The sequence below is a fragment of the Salvelinus namaycush genome, chromosome 14 (assembly GCF_016432855.1).
Source record: "Salvelinus namaycush isolate Seneca chromosome 14, SaNama_1.0, whole genome shotgun sequence".
NCBI lineage: Eukaryota > Metazoa > Chordata > Actinopteri > Salmoniformes > Salmonidae > Salvelinus > Salvelinus namaycush.
Window position 1 is genome coordinate 11,859,103 of NC_052320.1, and position 24,678 is coordinate 11,883,780.

The 24,678-nt window shown below is 43.3% G+C and overlaps 1 protein-coding gene across 1 annotated transcript in view; it reads left to right on the top strand.

Annotated features, from left to right (window-relative positions):
• Positions 1 to 2,087: 2,087 nt before the first annotated feature.
• LOC120059612 (inter-alpha-trypsin inhibitor heavy chain H6-like) overlaps positions 2,088 to 24,678 on the top strand; it is a gene marked incomplete at its 5' end in the record, with an annotated part of 43,270 nt that continues 20,679 nt past the window's right edge. The window contains 9 exons of the mRNA XM_039008740.1: positions 2,088 to 2,105; positions 6,128 to 6,276; positions 19,963 to 20,073; positions 20,375 to 20,622; positions 21,465 to 21,634; positions 21,794 to 21,910; positions 22,312 to 22,483; positions 22,717 to 23,177; positions 23,336 to 24,548. Of these exons, the coding sequence (XP_038864668.1) occupies positions 2,088 to 2,105; positions 6,128 to 6,276; positions 19,963 to 20,073; positions 20,375 to 20,622; positions 21,465 to 21,634; positions 21,794 to 21,910; positions 22,312 to 22,483; positions 22,717 to 23,177; positions 23,336 to 24,548 (2,659 nt within the window). The remainder of the gene's footprint in view (positions 2,106 to 6,127; positions 6,277 to 19,962; positions 20,074 to 20,374; positions 20,623 to 21,464; positions 21,635 to 21,793; positions 21,911 to 22,311; positions 22,484 to 22,716; positions 23,178 to 23,335; positions 24,549 to 24,678) is intronic.

Consider the following 24,678-nt stretch of genomic DNA (forward strand, 5'->3'; position numbering starts at 1 on the left):
AAATTATACTTCAACTTATTTTCGGTTATTTTTTCATAGGTTTCAAAACGATTAAAATAAAGCGGAGGGGAACGAGTCGACTGCGCCTTGCAAAACTAACTTGTGTAATATGTGAAGCTTGTACTCCTACTGCGTGCTGTGTATACGCACTGGATCTCTCTCACTGACTGGCAACGTGAGACCACTGGCAACATAACGTTTTTTATCTCGGAGACAAAAGTAAATGACCATGGGGAAAGTGGATTTAAAAATCCGTTGTATTTTCTTTTTCATCATCATCTCAGTCCAGTGGGGATTTTCAGAGGAATTTGGAGCACACCAGGGAGCAAAAGATATACTTTTACAGGTGAGAATGATTGAAAATTCCTATGGGACTGGACTAATATTGGAAATTATTTTATATTTCTATGGGACTGAATTAATATTGGAAACTTGAAAAACAGGTTACTCAGTCAAGACAGCCTCAAAAATCATGTTTTTTTTCTTCATAATTTATCCATGGTCAGCTTTCCCCCCTTATACTATGCTACATTCCTTTTTGCACTCAATATGTAATTTTTGCACTCAAGTGAGGGTGTAACTTTACTGCACATTACTTTGGGATACAGTGCCTTCAGAAACTATTCATACCCTTGACTTATTCCACATGTTGTTGTGTTACTGCCTACATTCAAAATAGATTAAATATATTTTTTTCTACCCCATCTACACACAATACCCCATAATGACAAAATGAAAACATGTTTTTAGAATTGTTCTGCAAATGTATTGAAGAAGAAATACAGAAATATCTAATTTACATAAGTATTCACACCCCTGAATCAATACATGTTAGAATCACCTTTGGCATCGATTACACATGTGAGTCTTTCTGGGTAAGTCTCTAAGTGCTTTGCACACCTGAATTGTACAATATTTGCACATTATTCCTTAAAAAAATATTCAAGCTCTATCAGGTTGGTTGTTGATCATTGCTAGACAGCCATTTTCAAGTCTTGCCATAGATTTTCAATCTGATTTAAGTCAAACTGTAACAAGGCCACTCAGGAACATTCAATGTCGTTTTGGTAAGCAACTCCAGTGTATATTTGGCCTTGTGTTTCAGGTTATTGTCCTGCTGAAGGTGAATTTGTCTCCCAGTGTCTGTTGGAATATAGACTGAAGCAGGTTTTCCTCTAGGATTTTGCCTGTGCTTAGCTCTATTCCGTTTCAGGGATGTGTTTCGTTGGATTTGCCCCAAATATAACGCTTTGTATTCAGGACAAGTTCATTTCTTTGCCAAATTGTTTGCAGTTTTACTTTAGTGCCTTATTGCAAACAAGATGTATGTTTTTGAATATTTTATTCTGGGTTAGTATTATGGAGTAACTACAATGTTGTTGATCCATCCTCAGTTTTCTCCTATCCCAGCCATTAAACTCTGTAACTATTTTAAAGTCACCATTGGCCTCATGGTGAAATCACTGAGTGGTTTTCTTCCTCTCCAGCAACTGAGTTAGGAAGGATGCCTGTATCTTTGTAGTGACAAAGTGTAATAAATAACTTTCCATGCTGAAAGGAAGATTCCATTTCTGTTTTTATTTTTTTGTTGCCATCTACCAATATGTGACCTTCTTTGCGAGGCATTGGAAAACCTCCCTGGTCTTTGTTGTTGAATCGTTGTTTGAAATACACTGGTGTACAAAGATGAGGTAGTCATTCAAAAATAATGTTAAACACTATTATTGCACACAGAGTGAGTCAATGCGAGTCAATTGGCTATTTCAGGCACACCCGTTGCTGATAATTGAGCACACAGCCATGCAATCTCCATAGACAAACATTGGCAGTAGAATGGCCTTACTGAAGAGCTCAGTGACTTTCAACGTGGCACCGTCATAGGATGCCACCTTTCCAACAAGTCAGTTTGTAAAATTTCTGCCCTGCTAGAGCTGCCCCGGTCAACTGTAAGTGTTTTTATTGTGAAGTGGAAACGTCTAGGCCACACAAGCAGGACCGGCGAGTGCAAAAGTGCATAACGTGTAAAAATCGTCTGTCCTCGGTTGCAACACTCACTACCGAGTTCCAAACGGTCTCTGGAAGCAACGTCAGCACACAAACTGTTAGTTGGGAGCTTCATGAAATGGGTTTCCATGGCCGAGCAGCCGCACACAAGCCTAAGATCACCAAGCGTCGGCTGGAGTGATGTAAAGCTCACGGCCATTGGACTCTGAAGCAGTCGAAATGTGTTCTCTGGAGTGATGAATCACGCTTCACCATCTGGCAGTCCAACGGACGAATCTGGGTTTGGTGAATGCCAGGAGAAAGCTACCTGCCCCAATGCATGGAACCAACTGTAAAGTTTGTTGGAGGAGGAATAATGGTCTGAGGTTGTTTTTCATGTTCGAGCTAGGCCCCTTAGTTCCAGTGAAGGGAAATCTTAACGCTACAGCATACAATGACATTCTAGAAGATTCTATGCTTCCAACTTTGTTGCAACAGTTTGGGGAAGGCCCTTTCCTGTTTCAGCATGACAATGCCCCTGTGCACAAAGCGAGGTCCATACAGAAATGGTTTGTCGAGATCAGTGTGGGAGAACTTGACTGGCCTGCACAGAGACCTGACCTCAACCCCATTTAACACCTTTGGGATGAATTGGAACGCTGACTGCGAGTCAGGCCTAATCACCCACAGTGCCTGACTTCACTAATGCGATTGTGGCTGAATGGAAGTCCCCGCAGAAATGTTTCAACATCTAGTGGAAAGCCTTCACAGTAGAGTGGAGGCTGTTATAGCAGCAAAGGGGGGACCAACTCCATATTAATGCCCATGATTTTGGAATGAGATGTTCGACGAGCAGGTATCCACATACTTTTGGCAATGTAGTGTAATTCTACTTTGACATTTGTGCCAAAAGGAGGGGATTTTGTAAGGTAACTAAAATACTTGTTAGAATTTAGTCACTTTTCCAAGTCAAGTTCTCCTATTTAATACAACTTATTATTGTAGATAAGGACCTAAATGTACTAACTTACATTTTAAATCATCTTCTTTCCCATACAGGGATTTAGGGCAACTCTGTGGTCTTAAGTCACTACTAAGCAAGCTTTTATGAATCTATTAAGATTTTAAAGCTTTGCACAATGTTCAGAAGGCATCAGCTTGTTTTGATTACATTTTTCAAAACTACAGGACTCCAGCAATCTGTTACTGTCAGGGCACTGGTGTGAATAAATGTTCCTTACTGCTGCGCTCAATCCCATAGTTAGGATTCATTACACTTTTATTAACTTTCTCTCTGTTATTTTCTCTCCAGAGAGTGAGACGCCAGAGCAAAGCAGCTAAATCTGTGGTGAGTATGAGCTACATGAAACAGCCTGTTGTTCATGACCCAGTCCCAGTGGAATGTGTCATAAGCAAAACAAAACATTCAAATCAGGGATATCTGGCTAGCGACAAAAGTGGCGACTTAGGGCCCCGCGTGACTAACAAAATCAATTGGGCCCCCTGGAGGTCAAGGCCCTTGGGCACGTGCCCTGCCTGCCAGGTCGATAATTCAGCCACAATTAATACAAGTTTACTGTAGATACTGTCGCTGGCTAGACTAACTAGACTAATTTACCAATCCATTTTTATTTTTTACTAACCGGGTAATTGAGTGACTGTCAGTGAGTGACATATAACAAGAGGAAAACTCATCAGTAAATCGAGTCCCCCCACCAAAAAAGTAGCTACGTCCCTGCTGACAGTCACTCAATTAGCCAGTGGTGTAATGTACTTAAGTAAAAATACTTTGAAGTACTACTTAAGTAGTTTTTTTGGGTATCTGGACTTTTTTGCCAACTTTTACTTTTATTTCATTACATTCCTAAAGAAAATAATGTACTTTTTACTTCATACATTTTCCCTGACGGGAAAATGGTCCAATTCACGCACTTATCAAGAGAACCTCCCTGGTCATCCCTACTGCCTCTGATCAGGCAGACTCACTAATCACAAATGTTTCATTTGTAAATAATATCTGAGTGTTGGAGTGTACCCATGGCTATCTGTAAATGAAAAAATGTAATTGTTCCGTCTGGTTTGCTTAATATAAGGAATTTATACTTTTACTTTGACTTTTGATACTTAAGTATATTTTAACAGTTCCATTTACTTTTGATACTTGAGTATATTTAAAACCAAATACTTTTAGACTTTTACCGAAGTAGTATTTTACTGGGTGATTTTCACTTTAACTTGAGTCATATTCTATTATGGTATCTTTACTTTTACTCAAGTATAGTAATTGAGTACTTTTTCCACCACTAGCCCATGTCAGCAACATTTTATAGATGGCTTTAAAACTGCTAAATGTTCTCTCCGTCTCATGGCATAATGTGAAGAAATGCAGGAAATTAGCTTTAAAAGTGCAACATTTTCTCTCCATCTCATAGGAAAATGTTTAGAACTGTATTAAATATGCTTTAAAACTGAATTTCTTTCTCTCAGACCCATGGCAAAATGAATAGAATTGCATGAAATTAGATTTAAAACTGCAAAATGTTTTCTCTGCCCCATGGAGGCATTTGTAGAGTTGCAGAAATGTTCCTTTAAAACATTTTTCTCAACGCCCCATGCTATTCCATATTGGTTCAACGTAATTTTGTGGAAAGAACTTTTCTTTTTGAAAATTCTAGTGTCAAAATTGACTACAAAGTGTAAAATAGGATAATTTTGGTCATAAAGTCAGTCTCGTCAAAACTGAGATTTGCGAGATGATAGGGAAACATTTTATGTCACGCAATGAATGGTCTCATAACAGTTTTCCATTGGTTGGGTTTGTTTTAATCCTGCCCACCTGCTCACAGCTGGCAGCACCCAATAAATATCCCTATGGGGCTAGTGAGGGACCATCAGTAAATTACACACTGTACATGGGACAATATTGTTAAAGGTCAATATCTACAAATAACAATGACTTCAAAACCTCAAACCAACTACAAATTGTAGAAATGCATATTCAAATATTGAAAGCATTTAATGAGACAACTGACAAATGTGCAACATGAAAATGTTGTCCCATTTACATTGTGTAGTTCATTGACTGTTCCTAACTAGCCCCAGAGCTAGGCTATTCAAAGTCAAAACAACTTTGCCACGGTCGCCCACCAGCCGGCTGAAGCTAATTGGCTAAATAATTTGGCTTACGCTTCCCACCTGCGAACACACACAAGAGACACCCACATCAAACCAAACCCTGAACCAACTCATATTTGAATTCAGTTTCTTAATGAACCAAATCTAAAACAAGGCCACATCAGGAAATGGATAGCAACATAATGATTAAAGACACTAGTATTAGGTTAGGAAAAAGTCATGCTGCAAGTGACGATCTACCTATCACTCTCATTGCAATCTGTAGTTATAACCTCTGTGCCACACAGAGTAAGAAACCATGCAGTACTCAATGGAGGCAACACTTTATTTGACGCTTTGAATGTTGCCAGTGACAGAATGTATCATCCATTATTACTCCAACGTGATAGGTCTCTGATGTGTCAGAAATCTTGTCCACTGTCTTTGATACCAGTGAGTAACGAGAAACAGGTCTGTCTGTCCATGTCTGTCTGTCTGTCTGTCTGTCTGTCTGTCTGTCTGTCTGTCTGTCTGTCTGTCTGTCTGTCTGTCTGTCTGTCTGTCTGTCTGTCTGTCTGTCTGTCTGTCTGTCTGTCTGTCTGTCTGTCTGTCTGTCTGTCTGTCAGTACCTCAGGTCTGTCTGTCTGTCTGTGTCCTGGCCTAGCAGTAATGTGGCCCAGCTGACCAGATTGGTCTCAGCAGGGCCCAGAATTAGCCAAGTAAACAAGGGGGTGGGAGGGATATCTTGCAGAGTGTGGCTTTGTATCATTTGTCTAAACTTGTCAAGCCACTGAAGCCAGGGTAAAAAGCCCAGTAATACTTGGATTTCCAATTCCAAAAGAGCCTGACCAGGACTCAAACCTGGGTCTTCTCAACTGTCAGTCAAACAGCCATTACACCAAGAAGTCCAAAGCTCTTCATGAGGTCGCTATTGGTTTTGTACTAGGGTAGCTATATGAAGATTTCATCAGATCAAATGTATATGTTCCTTGCTGAAGGTTTGGTGTGTCTTGTGTGTTCACAGCTGAAGGTGACAGACTACCATGTGAGGTGTTCTGTCGTGTCTCGCTATGCCCACACCACAATCCAGAGCTCTGTGTGGAACCAGCTACCTGTCACCAAGGAGGCAGCCTTTGAGGTGGACCTGCCGTCTGCTGCATTCATCTCCAACTTCACCATGTGAGTCAGAATCACACGCTTCAAGTCAAGTTTACTTTATTATCCTCTCTCTCTCTCCCTCTTTCCCCTCTTGTGTTCTTATAAGACACCCCATCACAGGTAGTGGGCATGTAATCAAATTAATTGTTCTTTCCCTTGGAATGATATCCTTCTTGCCTGGGTCCCAGTTTGTTTCTGCTCCCTTGCCAACTCCTTATGCTTGACAATGAGGGACGAGGAGTTGGCATTATAGCACAAAGACTGGCACTCAGGCTATTGTCCTTCAGGATCAAAAGGACTTTTATTTTCAACTGTGAAGGGGATCGTTCACATGCGGGAGACAGTATGACTCACCTCAGAGAGTATAACATTCAATTAGTACATAGAAATATAGAAAAAGCAGGGTAAAATAAGGTAGTAAATAAACTAAACAAATCCTGAATACCAGTCAGGTCAGTGGTTCCAAATAAAAACTTCAAAGGAATTATGTCAGGAACTGACATTCCGTTCAGTGTGGAAAGGAGACACATAATTTGATTACTAAGAGGGCAGAAAACTACTCTCCCACTCTCCTTTAAAAAAAACTAGAAATATAAACAAGATTAAAAAAGTCAACATTACAGACCCAACGAGGAACCGTAGTCTGTAGTTGGGTTTGGGAGGAGAAGCGGCTCAGAAGGGGGAAGAGTCGGAGGGACCTTCGAAGCAGATGAATACCCGGCTTTATAAATGTACGTCAGAAAGTTATAAAAAAAATGACATGAGGTTGGTCTGTTTTCTTCCCCCTCTCTCTCCTGCGGAGTTTACCAAGGCACTGAGCCAAGGTGCACGCTCACACATACAACTACATACTGACACACAGCCTACACACGTCACGCACAGACCCATTTACATGTAGTTTTAGTTTAACATGCATATAATCTCATAATCTCTTTTACTGTCAGTCACACACACACACACACACAACACACACTCGACACACTCTCGACACACTCGCCTGCTCGTCACCAACTAACTCGGAAAATAGCCGTGCGACTCTATTTCTTTAGTTCAGTGGCGTTTCTCAACGTGGGACTGAGGGCCTTGTGTTCTGTGTGTAGGTCAATCAATTGCAGCCGTTCCCAGTTCCCACTCCCTCTCAGCTACACATACATACAGGCCGCTATATTTTCCACCCTGATAAAACCAACATTCCATTCTGCTCTGTGTCTGAAACAAGACTTGCTTCAAGGCTGCAGTTTATTTCGGTTGGTCCCTGTTGGTTTTTATTTTAATATATTTGTTCAAAGGACCTTATTTTAGCACATAAACTGTATGATTGGGATTAAGGTCTATGTGTGAGCTCTGGGCCAGTTTGATTGGGAAATTGTTGGGTGTAGATTCTCCAGGGGCCATGGATGGGGTTTCCGAGTGTTACTCGATCTCTTTCCAGTAGTCAGGTGTGGGTCCCAAATACCACTCTATTCCCTATATACAGTGCCTTTGGAAAGTATTCAGATCCCTTGACTTTATTCACATTTTGTTACATTACAGCCTTATTTTTCCTGATAAATCTACACACAATACCCCATAATGACAATCCGAAAACAGGCCCTTTAGAAAAAACTGAAATACCTTATTTACATAAGTATTCAGACCCTTTGCTATGAGACTCGAAATTGAGCTCAAGTGCATCTTGTTTCCATTGATCATCCTTAAGATGTTTTTACAACTTGATTGGAATCCACCACCAGAATCCATCCGGACAAACTTAGAAATTGGAGGAGAAGAGCCTTGCTCAGGGAGGTGACCAAGAACTCAATGGTCACTCTGACAGAGCTCCAGAGTTCCTCTGTGGAGATGGGAGATCTTCCAGAAGGACAACTATCTCTGCAGCACTCCACCAATCAGGCCTTTATGGTAAAGTGGCCAGGCGGAAGCTACTCCTCAGTAAAAAGCACATGACAGCCCGCTTGGAGTTTGCCAAAAGGCACCTAAAGACTCTTACACCATGACATACAAGATTCTCTGGTCTGATGAAACCAAGATTAAACTCTTTGGCCTGAATGCCAAGTGTCACGTCTGGAGGAAACCTGGCTCCATCCTCCTCTGTGGAGATGGGAGAACCTTCCAGAAGGACAACCATTAGGATCGATCTTCTTTGGAGAATAAAACACACAGGGACGCATACAAAGCTCTCCCTCGCCTTGGCAAATCTGACCATAATTCTATCCTCCTGATTCCTGCTTACAAGCAAAAATTAAAGCAGGAAGCACCAGTGACTAGATCAATAACAAGTGGTCAGATGAAGCAGATGCTAAGCCACAGGACTGTTTTGCTAGCCCAGACTGTAATATGTTCCGGGATTCCTCCGATGGCATTGAGGAGTACACCATATCAGTAATTGGCTTCAACAATGAGTGCATAGATGACAACGTCCCCACAGTGACCGTACGTACATACCCCAACCAGAAGCCATGGATTACAGGCAAAATCCGCACTGAGCTAAATGGTAGAGCTGCCGCTTTCAAGGAGTTGGACTCTAACCCGGAAACTTACAAGAAATCCTGCTATGCCCTCAGACGAACCATCAAACAGGCAAAGCGTCAATACAGGACTAAGATAGAATCATACTACTGACACTCGTCGGATGTGGCAGGGCTTGCAAACCATTACAGACTACAAAGGGAAGCAGAGCTAAACTACTTCTATGCTCGCTTTGAGGCAAATGACACTGAAACATGCATGAGAGCACCAGCTGTTCCGGGAGACTGTGGGATCACGCTCTCCGCAGCCGATGTGGGTAAGACCTTTAAACAGGTCAACATTCACAAGGCTGCGGGGCCAGATGGATTACCAGGACGTGTACTGTGAGCATGCGCTGACCAACTGGCAAGTGTCTTCACTGACATTTCAATCTCTCAGTGTTCGAGTCTATAATACCAACATGTTTTAAGCAGACCACCATAGTGCCTGGGCCCAAGAACACTAAGGTAACCTGCCCAAATGACTACCGACCCATAGCACTCATGTCTGTAGCCATGAAGTGCTTTGAAAGGCTGGTCATGGCTCACATCAACACCATTATCCCAGAAACCCTAGACCCACTATAATTTGCATACCGCCCCAACAGATCCACAGATGATGCAATATCTATTGCACTCCACACTGCCCTTTCCCACCTGGACAAAAGGAACACCTATGTGAGAATGCTATTCAATGACTACAGCTCAGCTTTCAACACCATAGTGCCCTCAAAGCTCATCACTAAGCTAAGGACCATGGGACTAAACACCTCCCTCTGCAACTGGATCCCGGACTTCCTGACGGGCCGCCCCCAGGTGGTAAGGGTAGGTAACAACACATCCACCATGCTGATCCTCAACAGAGGGGCCCCTCAGGGGTGCTTGCGCAGTCCCCTCCTGTTCTCCCTGTTCACTCATGACTGCACGGCCAGGCACGACTTCAACACAATCATTAAGTTTGCCGATGACATAATAGCCTGATCACCGACAATGACGAGACAGCCTATATGGAGGAGGTCAGAGACCTGGTCGTGTGGTAACAGGACAACAACCTCCCCCTCAACGTGATCAAGACAAAGAAGATAATTGTGGACTTCAGGAAAAAGAGGACCGAGCACGCCTCCATTCTCATCGACAGGGCTGCAGTGGAGCAGGTTGAGAGCTTCAAGTTCCTTGGTGTCCACATCACCAACAAATTAACATGGTCTAGGCACACTAAGACAGTCGTGAGACGGGCGCGACAAAACCTATTCTCCCTCAGGAGACTGAAAAGATTTGGCATGGGTCCTCAGATCCTCAAAATGTTCTACAGCTGTATCATCGAGAGCATCCTGACTGGTTGCATCACTGCCTGGTATGGCAACTGCTCGGCCGCCGACCGCAAGGCACTACAGAGGGTAGTGCGATCGGCCCAGTACATCACTGGGGCTAAGCTTCCTGCCATCCAGGACCTCTATACCAGGCGGTGTCAGAGGAAGGCCCTAAAAATTGTCAAAGACTCCAGCCACCCTAGTCATAGATTGTTCTCTCTTCTACTGCATGGCAAGCGGTCATTTTGGACGTTTTTCAAAAAATCTTTAAAAAACGACATAGTCCCACTTCTCTCATGTCACCATCGAGCAATGGAGAATCACTATCACTGCCCGGCCATTTCACCAAGATGAAATTATTTTTTAAATGGATGGATGGGCACAACTAAGTTTGTTAACCTGTTTGGGCTGCAGGGGCAGTATTGAGTAGCCAGATAAAAGGTGCCCATTTCAAACGGCCTCGTACTCAATTCTTGCTCGTACAATATGCATATTATTATTACTATTGGATAGAAAACACTCTCTAGTTTCTAAAACCGTTTGAATTATATCTGTGAGTCAAACAGAACTCATTTGGCACAAACTTCCTGACCAGGAAGTGAAAAGTCTGAAATCGAGGCTCTGTTCTACTTCCTGCCTATAAATGGGCATGATACGTATTAGTATACATGCACTTCATAGACCTTCCCCTGGATGTCAAGAGGCGGTGAGAGAAGAAATTTAGTGTTTATCTTGGTCTGAAGTGGAATACAAGCTCTTTTCCGGTTTTCTGGAGAGCGCGAGGTGGTACCTGGATTTGCCTTCTGTTTAGCTGCCGTTATAGGCGACTACTATCTCCGGCTTTGATTTTATTTGATACATGTGACCATATCATCGTAAAGTATGTTTTTTCAATATAGTTTAATCAGATTATTGAAATTTTTTCGGGAGTTTTGCCGTGTTCCGTTCTCTGACTTTGTTGACGATGGAGAGATTCGTGCCACTTGGCTAGTGTGCTTGCTAATTCAAGAGGGAAAGTGGCCGTTCTAAATCCAAACAACGATTGTTCCCGACAAAGGACCCCTTGTCCAACATTCTGATGAAAGATCAGCAAAAGTAAGAAACATTTTATGATGCTATTTCATATATCTGTCGTACATGTGAATTAGTCGTCGGCGCCCAACCTTTGGGTACTCTAGCTATACCGAAGCTGGATGTCGTAATTAAGTTATTTTTTAGAATTCTAACACTGCGATTTCATTAAGAACTAATGGATCTATCATTTCCTATACAACATGTATTTTTTAGTTATGTTTATGAATAGCTATTTGGTCAGAATATGTGTGTCAGAAAAAGTGTCAGAAAAATATCCGAACGTTGTGGGAAATAGTAGCTACGTTAGCAGAATGTATAACCACTGATTTCAACTCTAAATATGCACATTTTCGAAGAAAACATAAGTGTATGTATAACCTGATGCTATAGGACTGTCATCTGATGAAGAATATCAAGGTTAGTCAAAAATTATATATCTGTTGCTGGTTTGTTACGATCGCTAACTTTTGCTACTGGGGAAGGGCTTGTGTTTCTGGCTATTGTGGTAAGCTAATATACCGCTATATTGTGTTTTCGCTGTAAAACACTTAATAAATCGGAAATATTGTAACGTTCGTCTTGTGGTGAATGAACGGACCAAGGCGCAGCGGGTGATGAATACATACTAATTTATTTCAATAAAGACGAAACACTGACAAAACACTAGAACAAACTACAAAACAATAAACGAAGTCAACAGACCTGAAACAAACGAACTTACATATAGACGAAGAACGCACGAACAGGAACAGACTACCTAAAACGAACGAACAAACGAAACAGTCCCATGTGGTAAACACAGACACAGGAACAATCACCCACAAACAAACAGTGAGAACAACCTACCTTAATATGGTTCTCAATCAGAGGAAACGTCAAACACCTGCCTCTAATTGAGAACCATACCAGGCAAACCATTAACCCAACATAGAAAACACATAACATAGACTACCCACCCCAACTCACGCCCTGACCAACTAAACACATACAAAACAACAGAAAACAGGTCAGGAACGTGACAGAACCCCCCCCTCAAGGTGCGAACTCCGGGCGCACCCCTAAAACTCAAGGGGAGGGTCTGGGTGGGCATCTGTCCGCGGTGGCGGCTCCGGCGGTGGACGAGGACACCACTCCACCACTGTCTTTGTCCCCCTCCTTAGCGTCCCTTGAGTGGCGACCCTCGCCCCCGACCATGGTCCAGGAACCTTCACCAACGCCCCTCCTAAATAGAGGAGACAACTCAGGACAGAGAGGTAGCTCAGGACAAAGAGGTAGCTCAGGACAGAGAGGTAGCTCAGGACAGAGGGACAACTCTGGACTAGTGGCAGCTCCGGACTGAGTGGCAGCTCCGGACTGTAGGGCAGCTCATGACTGTAGGGCAGCTCATGACTGTAGGGCAGCTCATGACTGTAGGGCAGCTCATGACTGTAGGGCAGCTCATGACTGGAAGGCAGCTCATGACTGGAAGGCAGCTCATGACTGGAGGGCAGCTCATGACTGTAGGGCAGCTCTGGCAGCTCCTGACTGGCTGGCGGCTCTGGCAGCTCCTGACTGGCTGGCGGCTCTGGCAGCTCCTGACTGGCTGGCGGCTCTGGCAGCTCCTGACTGGCTGGCGGCTCTGGCAGCTCCTGACTGACGGACGGCTCTAATGGCTCGGGACAGACGGGCGGCTCTAATGGCTCGTGGCAGACGGATGGCTCAGACGGCGCTGGGCAGACGGATGGCTCAGACGGCGCTGGACAGACGGATGGCTCAGACGGCGCTGGACAGACGGATGGCTCAGACGGCGCTGGACAGACGGATGGCTCAGACGGCGCTGGACAGACGGATGGCTCAGACGGCGCTGGACAGACGGATGGCTCAGACGGCGCTGGGCAGACAGATGGCTCAGACGGTGCTGGGCAGACGGATGGCTCAGACGGCGCTGGACAGACGGCCGACTCTGACCTGCTGAGGCGCACAGTAGGCCTGGTGCGTGGTGCCGGAACAGGTGGTACCGGACTGGAGACACGCACCTCAAGGCTAGTGCGGGGAGCAGGAACAGGGCACACTGGACTCTCGATGCGCCCTATAGGCCTGGTGCGTGGTACCGGAAGAGCGCGAAATTGAAAAGATATTTTTTAGAAATATTTAACTTTCACACATTAACAAGTCCAATACAGCAAATGAAAGATACACATCTTGTGAATCCAGTCAACGTGTCCGATTTTTAAAATGTTTTACAGCGAAAACACCACATATATTTATGTTAGCTCACCACCAAATACAAAAAAGGACAGACATTTTTCACAGCACAGGTAGCATGCACAAAGCCAACCTAACTAACCAAGAACCAACCAAACTAACCAAGAAACAACTTCATCAGATGACAGTCTTATAACATGTTATACAATAAATCTATGTTTTGTTCGAAAAATGTGCATATTTGAGGTATAAATCAGTTTTACATTGCAGCTACCATCACAGCTACCATCAGAAATAGAACCGAAGCAGCCAGAGTAATTACAGACACCAACGTCAAATACCTAAATACTCATCATAAAACATTTCTGAAAAATCGATGGTGTACAGCAAATGAAAGACAAACATCTTGTGAATCCAGCCAAAATTTCCGATTTTTTAAAGTGTTTTACAGCGAAAACACAATATAGCATTATATTAGCTTACTACAATAGCCTACCACACTACCGCATTCATTCATCAAGGCACGTTAGCGATAGCAATAGGCACGTTAGCGATAGGGAATAAACCAGCAAAATATATTAATTTTCACTAACCTTCATAAACCTTCATCAGATGACAGTCCTATAACATCAGGTTATACATACACTTATGTTTTGTTCGAAAATGTGCATATTTAGAGCTGAAATCAGTGGTTATACATTGTGCTAACGTAGCATCTTTTTCCCACAACGTCCGGATATTTTTCTGACACTCACATATTCTGACCAAATAGCTATTCATAAACATAACTAAAAAATACATGTTGTATAGGAAATGATAGATACACTAGTTCTTAATGCAATCGCCGTGTTAGAATTCTAAAAATAACTTCATTACGACATCCAGCTTAGTTATAGCGAGAGAGTACCCAAAAGCTGGGCGCAAACGAGTATTTCACATGTTCGATAGATATATGAAATAGCATCATAAAATGGGTCCTACTTTTGATGATCTTTCATCAGAATGTTGTACAAGGGGTCCTTTGTCGGGAACAATCGTTGTTTGGTTTTAGAATGTCCTCTTCTCCAGTCAATTAGCACGGAAAGCTAGCAAAGTGGCGCGAAGCTCTCCTTCCTGAACAAAGGCACACAACGCAACACGCCTAACGTCCCGAATAAATTTCAATAATCTAATAAAACTATATTGAAAAAACATACTTTACGATGATATTGTCACATGTATCAAATAAAATCAAAGCCGGAGATATTAGTCGTCCATAACAACAGCTTTACAGAAGGCAAAACCAGGTCCCTTCACGCGCTCTCCAGAAAACAGGAAACTGGTGACACGTCATGCCGAGAGCTTTTATTCGACCCCAGATCAAGTTATACACTCCATTTCTTCTCTCACTGCCTGTCGACATCTAGTGGAAGACGTATGAAGTGCATGTATACTGATATATATGAAGCCCATTTATAGAAAGGCCCTAGAACAGAGCATCGATTTCAGATTTTCCACTTCCTGTCAGGAAGTTTGCTGCAAAATGAGTTCTGTTTTACTCACAGATATAATTCAAACGGTTTTAGAAACTAGAGAGTGTTTTCTATCCAATAGTAATAATAATATACATATTGTACGAGCAAGAATTGAGTACGAGGCCGTTTAAATTGGGCACGATTTTCCCCCAAAGTGAAAACAGCGCCCTCTGTCCTCAACAGGTTAATTTGTGTTTTTAAAAAGTTTCTAGAAGCGAAGAAGCAGGGTGTTCCATGATGTCATATCCTGTGTTTAATCGATTGGTTGCTTACTGTGTAATCTGCATTGCCATTGGCTAGTTATGACTGGTTAATCACTTTGTTTTTGTCATTGTTTTTGTTCATCGGGCCAGTCAATTTTGCATTTCTTCAGTATTTTTGAGCATGTCAAATTCGTGATGGTAAATGCCTATTGAAACATATTGCAAATGGACAGTACATTTGCAATAAGATTCAACAGTGAAAAAACATCACCAAATGGACATGATGAAATCAACACAACGAGCGATGGAGAGGAACCACTATCACTGCCCGGCCATCCCGAGTTCATCGGGCCAGTCAATTTAGCATTTCTGCAGTACTTTTGAGCATGTCAAATTCGTTATGGTAAATACCCATTGTAACATATTGCAAATGGACAGCCGTGCACCTGGTGATTGGAATGTGTTACCAGGAGCACATTTTAAAATGTTTTTTAATGCCTTTAGGGGGGAGCAAGGGGTCTACAGTTGGGTAGGGAGCACCCCCCACCAGGGCCCATCCAATAGGGGGCGCCCCTGGTCATTTTGGACATTTTTCAAAATATTGTTAAAAAACAACAGAGTCTCACTTCTCCCTCATCATACATGACAAATAGACCATCTAGGTTGATTAATGGCTTAACATAGTGCTATATTTCATTTGGGCAGTATGAATGCCATTTGGACACGGTTCACTGACTTTTGGGTTTGGAAACCGACTTCCTGTGATCGTACATGGCAAATGGACATAACATCCTGATTTGGCACTTTTAATACTTTCATATTGCTTTTGGACGTTTCTTATGGCATTTGGCAATGGTTCACTGACTTTTGACTTTGACTTTTGACTTCCTCATATTGCAAATGGACAAAACATATGCCTTATGGACAAGTTAAAAAAAATATGACAATACAATATGACAATGGTATGTTCATACAGTTCTTATACATGTATAATTGACAAAGAAATTGACAGAATTTCGAAAAACTGTCCAGAAAGCACTTTTTTAGAGGGTGATAAATTATTTATTTTTTTCTTCAGATTTTCAATGCTAATGCATTCAATGCTAATGCAGTACGCCACAGGGTGTTTTTGTGCTGGTCAAGGGCAGTCAAGTCTGGAGTGAACCAAGGGCTATATCTGTTCTTAGTTCTACACTTTTTGAATGGGGAGTGCTTATTTAACTTCTTGACGCTAGGGGCCAGATTTTAATTTTAATTTTAAATAACGTTCCCAAGGTAAACGGACTATTTCTCAGGTCCAGATCATATAATATGCATATAATTTACAGATTAGGATAGAAAACACTCCAAAGTTTCCAAAACTGTCAAAATATTGTCTGTGACTATAACAAAACTGATTTGGCAGGCAAAAACCTGAGGAAATCTAACCCGGAAGTGATTATTATTTTTTTTTATCTGTGTTTCATTTCCCGTCTTTCTTCCATTTAAAGGGGTATCAACCAGATTCATTTTCCAATGGCTTCCTCAGGCTGTGACCAGGCTTTAGACATAGTTTCAGGCTTTTATTTTGAAAAATGAGCGAAATTTTTCTAAACTAGTCAGGTGTCCTTTGATTAGTTCCTGCACGCGAGAGGGGTAGCTCTCCATTTTCTTTCTCTCTTTTATTGAATAGGTTACGGTCCGGTTGAAATATTATCGATTATGTTTGTTAAAAACAACCTGAGGATTGATTATAAAAAACATTTGACATGTTTCTATGAACATTACGGATACTTTTTGGAATTTTCGTCGAACGGAACGAGGCTGTAGTTTTCTGAACATAACGCGCAACCCAAATGGCGTTTTTTTGTTATAAAAGTAATATTTATCGAACAAAAATAACATTTATTGTGTAACTGGGAGTCTCGTGAGTGCAAACATCCAAAGACCGCTAGCCGTGGCTAACAAAGACTAGTAGCTAGTTAGCTGGCTAGCTCCTGATGGAAGTTCCAGTTATAAGAATAAAAATAGCAGATCCGTACCACATTGGGTGAGGCGGGTTGCAGGAAAGTATATTTAGTTCATAGATAGAAAGTGAGATTAAGATATATACGAAAAGACCGGCTATTTACACGGGATAAAACAAAGACAAACACACGTCCGACTGCTACACCATCTTGTATGGCATTGTGTGTGTGTGCTCAAACACACATGCATGTGGGGGTCTGGGAGAGGAAGTGTGTCGGTCTTATGAATGGGCATGTGCCTGAGCTCAATTTTATACACTAACTGTAGTCTCATCCATTCATTTCTAATGACCGGTCATTTTTGGCCGGGAACACCACAGTTGTACAAAAGTTAAATAAAACACCCAACATTTTATGAAAATCGTGAAAATGTATTTTGTGTGTTCAGATGCCCTTTGTGGACAAAGTCATGGAACCTTATGACAATCAGATTCAATTAACTACATTTTTCTGAGAGAACTTGTAAATCAGTCCAATTTGACCGGAACACAGCAGGAGGGTTAAACTGCATTGTTGGTTCGGGGCTCGTAAGTAGCATTTCACTTTAAGGTCTACACCTGTTGTATTCGGCGCATGTGACTAATACAATTGATTTGATTTGAAAACCTTCTCCAGAGCGCTCAGGACCTCAGACTGGGGCTAAGGTTCACCTTCCAACAGGACTGCGACCCTAAGTGCACATCCAAGACAACACAGGAGTGGCTCCGGCACAAATCTCTGAATGTCATTGAGAGTCCCAGCCAGAGCCCGGACTTGAACCTGATCTAACATCTCTGGAGAGACCTGAAAATAGCTGTGCAGCAACGAATAAGGCTGTAAAGTAACATAATGTGGAAAAAGTAAAGGGGTCTGAATACTTTCCAAATGCAATGTAGTGCACTACTTTTGACCAGGACCCATATGGCTGAGAAAGGGTTGGGTGTAGGTTGTAGGGTGCCAATGAGGGGGTTTTAGGGGGTTACTGGATCTCTTTCCAGTAATCCCTTGTACCCTGGTCAAAAGTGCACTATAGGGAATAGGTAGACCATTATGTTTTCAGAGAGAAATGACTCCCTCCTCTCACCCTTTGTCTGACACCATCTTCCTTCTCTAGCATGTTTTGAACTTAATATGTAAACCAACATGATACATATAGTACCAGTCAAAAGTTTGGACACATCTCTACATTGTAGAATAATAGTGAGGACATCAAAGTTATGAAATAACACATATGGAATCATGTAGTAACCAAAAAAGTGTTAAACAAATCAAAATATATTTCATATTTGAGATTCTTCAAAGTAGCTACCCTTTGACTTGATGACAGCTTTGGACACTCTTGGCACTCTCTCAACCAGCTTCACCAGGAATGTTTTTCCTAAAGTTTTGAAGGAGTTCCCACATATACTGAGCACTTGTTTGCTGCTATTCCTTCACTCTGCTGTCCAACTCATCCCAAACCATCTCAATTGGGTTGAGGTCGGATGATTGTGGAGGCCAGGTCATCTGATGCAGCACTCCATCACTCTCCTTCTTGGTCAAATAGTCCTTACACACCCTGGATGTGTGTTTGGTCATTGTCCTTTTGAAAAATAAATGATAGTCCCACTAAGCGCAAACCAGATGGGATGGCATATCGCTGCAGAATGCTGTGGTAGGCATGTTGGTTAAGTGTGCCTTGAATTCTAATTAAATCACCCACAGTGTCACCAGCAAAGCACACCAACACTATCACAGCTCCTCCATGCTTCACGGTGGGAACCACACCTGGAGAGATCATCCGTTCACCTAATCTGCATCTCAAAGGCACGACGGTTGGAACCAAAAATCAAAAATTTGGAATCATCAGACCAAAAGACAGATTTCCACTAGTCTAATGTCCATTGCTCGTGTTTCTTGGCCAAAGCAAGTTTCTTATTCTTATTGGTGTCCTTTAGTATTGTTTTCTTTGCAGCAATTCGAACACGAAGACCTGATTCACACTGAACAGTTGATGTTGAGATGTGTCTGTTACTTGAACTCTGTGAAGCATTTATTTTGGCTGCAATTTCTGAGGCTGGTAAGTCTAATGAACAGCAGAGGTAACTTCCAGTGGCGGTCCTCATGAGTCCAGTTTCATCATAGCGCTTGATGGTTTTTACGACTGCACTTATTTGCGGAATACTTGAAGAAACGTTCAAAGTTCTTGAAATGTTCTGGATTGACTGGACTTCATGTCTTAAAGTAATGATGGACTGTCGTTTCTCTTTGCTTATTTGAGCTGTTCTTGCCATAATTTGGACTTGGTATTTGACCAAATTGGGCTATCTTCTGTATACCCCCCTATCTTGTCACAACTCAACTGATTGGCTCAAATGCATTAAGAAGGAAAGAAATTCCGCAAATGAACTTGCAACAAGGCACACTTGTTATTTGAAATGCATTCCAGGTGACTACCTCATGAAGCTGGTTGAGAGAATGTCAAGAGTGTGCAAAGTTGTCATCAAGGCAAAGGGTAGCTACTTTGAAGAATCTAAAATCTAAAATATATTTTGATTTGTTTAACACTTTTGGTTACTACGTGATTCCATATGTGTTATTTCATAGTGTTGATGTCTTCACTATTATTCTACAATGTGGAAAATAGTAAAAATAAAGAAAAACCCTTGAATGAGTACGTGTGTCCAAACTTTTGACTGGTACTGTATTTCCCCCATCTTAGTCCAACTCGAATACTGTGAAGTACAGTATATTATTGTTTTGTAACACGTGACTGATAATACAAATAGTTACCATTAAGGAAAGTACATTTATGGTAAAGGAAAGTCTATTTACTGTCAATAAACCTTGACGTTTTCAATCTATGAGACCAAAGCATGTTTGATCACATAGTCTGACCATTGTGAGTTACCCAGAGGGCTATTTTACTTTATTTCTGTCCTCTTATCCCACAGCACCTCCAATGACAAAGTGTACATCGCCCAGGTGAAGGAACGGAGCGCCGCCAGGAAGATATATGACGCAGCCAAGAAACAAGGAAAAACAGCTGGACTTGTTGCCACCAAGTCAGTCTGAAAAAGTATTTGATACCACGTTCACTCTTTGATATGTGTTTTATTCAGATTTCTATGTTTTGTGTGAAAGAGTAACAAACTACTTCCATTTTTCTCTAGATTTTCTGCAGTACAAATCAGACATCCATCACCCACCCACCACATCCACTCACATCTTTCTATCACTTTAGTCTGGATCCTACTCCATTCCCTCAATGCTCTCTCAGCCATTCTTTCAGGTTCACCATAGACCACTGACACCATCACTCCAATACTGTCTCTCTCTGTTGTTTCTCCTCTGCTGTGGTCTCAGAGAGAGGGAGATCGAGAAGTTCCGCGTGGCGATGAGTGTTCCCTCGGGGACCCGGATGTCCTTCTCTCTGTCCTACGAGGAGCTGCTGCCCCGCAGGTTGGGTCGCTATGAACTGACCCTGGGTCTGAGGCCTGGCGGACTGGTCACTAACCTCACCCTGGACGTCAGTATTGCAGAGAGGACAGGACTCAGCTTCATCAAGGTCCTCCCGCTGAAGACCAGTCGACTGCTCTCCAACACTGTCACAGGTAACATAGGAAAAGACAACCATCAATGTTCATTGTCAAAGTAGTAGTACTAGTTGTAATACAATCAGCATGTTTAGGGCATCAGTTTGAGCAAGTCAAGGCACAGAATCACTAATGGCTGGTAGCCTAGTGGTTAGAGCATTGGGACGAGCATTGGGACGGTAACCGAAATGTTGCTGGTTGGAATACCTGAGCCGTCAAGGTGAAAAATATTGAGCAAGGCACTTAACTCTAAATTGCTCCAAGGGTGCTGTACTACTATGGCTGACCCTGTAAAACAACACGTTTCACTCCACCTATCCGGTGTGTGATGTTAGGTTCTAATTTTCAGAGTACAAACTCAACGGACACGATGGAAGCTTCAAACCAAGTTTATTCTGCCCAGAGGGTCAATACAGCTGCATTAGACAAAAAACATGGTTTCCCCCGTGGTAGTATGAATACCCCACTTTGGGTGGAGTCTCCTCCTTATCGCTAAACATTGCATCATTATTGCTAGTCAGGGAGCTGAGTGATATGGGCCTTAAACGGTTCTTCCCCTTGTCAGTACTTCCACATGTGACCGTGTTCCCTGCACTCAGCCCCTCCCAAGCTTCATTATGGCACCCCTCTTGTCTCTTTTATAACTAATGATTAATAATAGTGAAAGCTCAGAAACCAAATCTATCAGTGACAATTACACTTTAAAAAAAATAATGAGTAGTTATTGTATAGTAGGGTGATTTGTAGTTGTGTGATTGTGTGCAGTCCAACTTCAACATACTGTAGTATATCTCAAACATGCACAATGACTGTCTGTGAACTGACTGGGTGTTCTCTGGCCTCCCTTCTCTTCCATCCAGGTGAGTCTGAGGCTCCAGCCTCCACCCAGGTCCAACAGAACCCTCGTTGTGCCCATGTGCACTACAGCCCCAGCCTGCAGCAGCAGAGCAGTGCCTCTTCTAAGGGACTCAATGCTGACTACATCATCCAGTACGATGTAGAACTCAGTGACCTTATAGGGGACATACAGGTCAGCACACACACACACCCATGCATACACGCTTGCACAAGCACTACACACTGTCTAGGACCAAAGTCCTACACAACAAATACTGTACAAATGACAGTATCTAGTGAGACAATAATCTAATCAAGTGAGTTATTATTCTCTTCTTTTGGCCTCTCTCAGGTGTTTGATGGATACTTTGTCCACTACTTTGCACCTCGGGGGCTTCCTGTTGTCCCCAAGGATGTCATCTTTGTCATTGATGTCAGTGGCTCCATGATTGGCACCAAGATCAAACAGGTACAGTAGAAGTATTACAGATGTATTTCTTTATTTGACCTATATTGTCACAGCAAAATAATGCAGCAAAAGGATTTGAACATTTAGTCCATAATGTTGCTTGATCGGTGGTTAGGCTATTAGCTTGACAAAAGTAGGCTACATGAAAATTGAAATATTGTTAATATAACCGTGTGTTAGTGTGGGTTTTCAGTGAATTTGTGTAAATCACGAAGCTCATCTGCATTTTCTGCAAAATTCTCAGCTACAAAGAGTGATCAAATTAAGATCCTACAACTGTACCTCTTTCACATTGCACCCAGCTGCACCTCATTCATTTAGACAAGAATGACAACATTGACTCTACATTATATAGATCAATAATTGATCCTTTCTCTTCTCTCTGCATTTGTGTGGACCAGACAAAGCAGGCGATGTCCACAATCCTGGGAGACCTGCGTGAGGAGGACCACTTCAACATCATCACTTTCTCAGACAAGGTCCACACCTGGAAGAAGGGTCGCACAGTGAGGGCCACGCGGAGTAACATACGAGACGCTAAGGACTTTGTCAAGAGGATCATCGCTGAAGGATGTGAGTGGGATTGAGTCTGATGTACTTGAATTGCATTATATCTGCCGCAACCTGACAAGACCATGAAAACACTGTCGGTATTTCTCTCTTTATTTCATTCCATCTTCTGCCTACCCTTTTTCCTCCTCTTCTGTCTCCTCTTCTCCCTCTTCTTCTGCATCCTCCATTCCTTCCACCTCCACCCCTACCTCTCTGCTCCACGTCTCCTTCCCATTTGTCCCTCTATCCTCCAGGGACCAACATCAATGCAGCCCTCCTCTCAGCCGCCCAGCTGGTCAACCCTCCCTCCTCCTCCGGTGGCACCCGCCGGGTCCCTCTGGTCATCTTCCTGACGGACGGTGAGGCTACCATCGGTGTGACATCCGGTGACTTCATCCTGAGCAATGCTAAGAGCGCCCTGGGGGCCACCTCTCTGTTCGGCCTGGCTTTCGGGGACGACGCCGACTTCCCTTTGCTACGGCGCCTGGCACTGGACAACCGTGGCGTGGCGAGGATGGTGTACGAGGATGCGGACGCCGCACTCCAGCTGAAGGGATTCTACGATGAGGTGGCCAGCCCGCTACTGTCAGACATCCAGCTGACCTACATGGACGACCAGGCCTTTGACGTCACACGCTCCCTCTTCCCTAACTACTTCCAGGGCTCCGAGCTGGTGGTCACTGGGAAGGTCAAGCCAGGGGTCAGGGACCTGAAGGTTTGTATCATTTAGATCATGTTGCTTGATCTGTGTTTGTCAATTGTTTATGCCATAAGATGAAAGGAAATGTCCACTTGAATTATTCATATTGTAATGGCAAATAAAGATGTATCTTGTCTTATCTTCTCTTCTCTACTTTTGTATTTTCTTCTCAGGTGTCTCTGACGGCCAGTGGCTCCAAGCAGAAGGTGAATGTGGAGAATGAGGTGTTGGTGTCTAATGGAGAGGGGAATAGGACAGTGCTCTCTATGGGCTGCCCTGGGGGCATGGATGGAATCCCCAGCTTCGTACGGCGTCTCTGGGCTTACTTCACTATCAAAGAGCTGCTGCTGGCCAAACTGAACACCACTGACCCGAACATACAGAAACTGCTGGGAGAGAAGGCCACCAACCTCTCCCTCAAGTACAACTTTGTCACGCCTGTTACTTCCCTCGTTGTAGTTAAGCCTGATGCCGATGAAATTCCTACCTCAGCGTCAACTACGACGGTTCGACCCACCACCACCAGAGCTACTACAACAACCACAGTAGCCCACACACCTGCCACCAACATAGCCTCCCCAATCCCTGTGAAAAAGACCAGGATGATCAAAGCTAAACCAGATCCTCTTGTCACAAAGCCTTCACCTGTCCAACCACCTCAACCCAGAAAGGGCTCCACCCCAGCAACAAAACCCAACCCAGCGAAAACAGTGGCTCCACCATCCCCCAAGAAAACCACTACAACTACCACCCCCAGCCCCAGTGCTGTCAAAACCGTCCCTGTCCCTCTCTCAGGGAAAACCCCTACCCCTCCTCCCAGCTCTCCTAAAACTGCTCCTGCCCCTCCTGCCAGAATAGTCAGTACCCCCCTACCCAACTCGCTCAAAACAGCCACCGCTCCTGCACCTGGGAAAACCACCACCACAACCCCTCCACCCACCACAGTGAAGACCATCCCTACAACCACCACCACTACCACCCAAAGCAAAACAGTAAAGACTACAGTCCCTACAACTGTGAATACCACTACCTCCACTACCACCACCACCTCAGTCAGAGCCGACCCAACCCCTGCTCCACAGCCTGGGAAACCCACTACGCCCCTGCCCATCTCTGTTAGAACAGTCCTCCCGCCAGTTAGAATATCCCTCTCATCCTCCTCTTCCTCAGAAAACGCCACCATGTCTGCCGCTGATGCCAACCAACGTCAGGTCACCACAAACCTGTACAGTCTTAAGTATGTCCCCCCTACTCCAGCTCCACAGGGCAGTAACACAGACACAGACCCAGATGTGGACCAGATTGCCACCTTTGTCTCTGCCACGTTTGCCCCCATGCCAGGCGTTACAGACGGACCAAAACTGTGGGAGGCTGCAGGACTATTGGGTAGGTCTTCCACTAATCTCGGAAACCAGAACTAAAATCTTGCGTAATTGTGCCAGATCTTAGAAAAGAAACTAGAATGGTAGCTCCTCCCCCCTCTCTCTCAAATTCCGTGCAAGTCTATGGGTCAAAT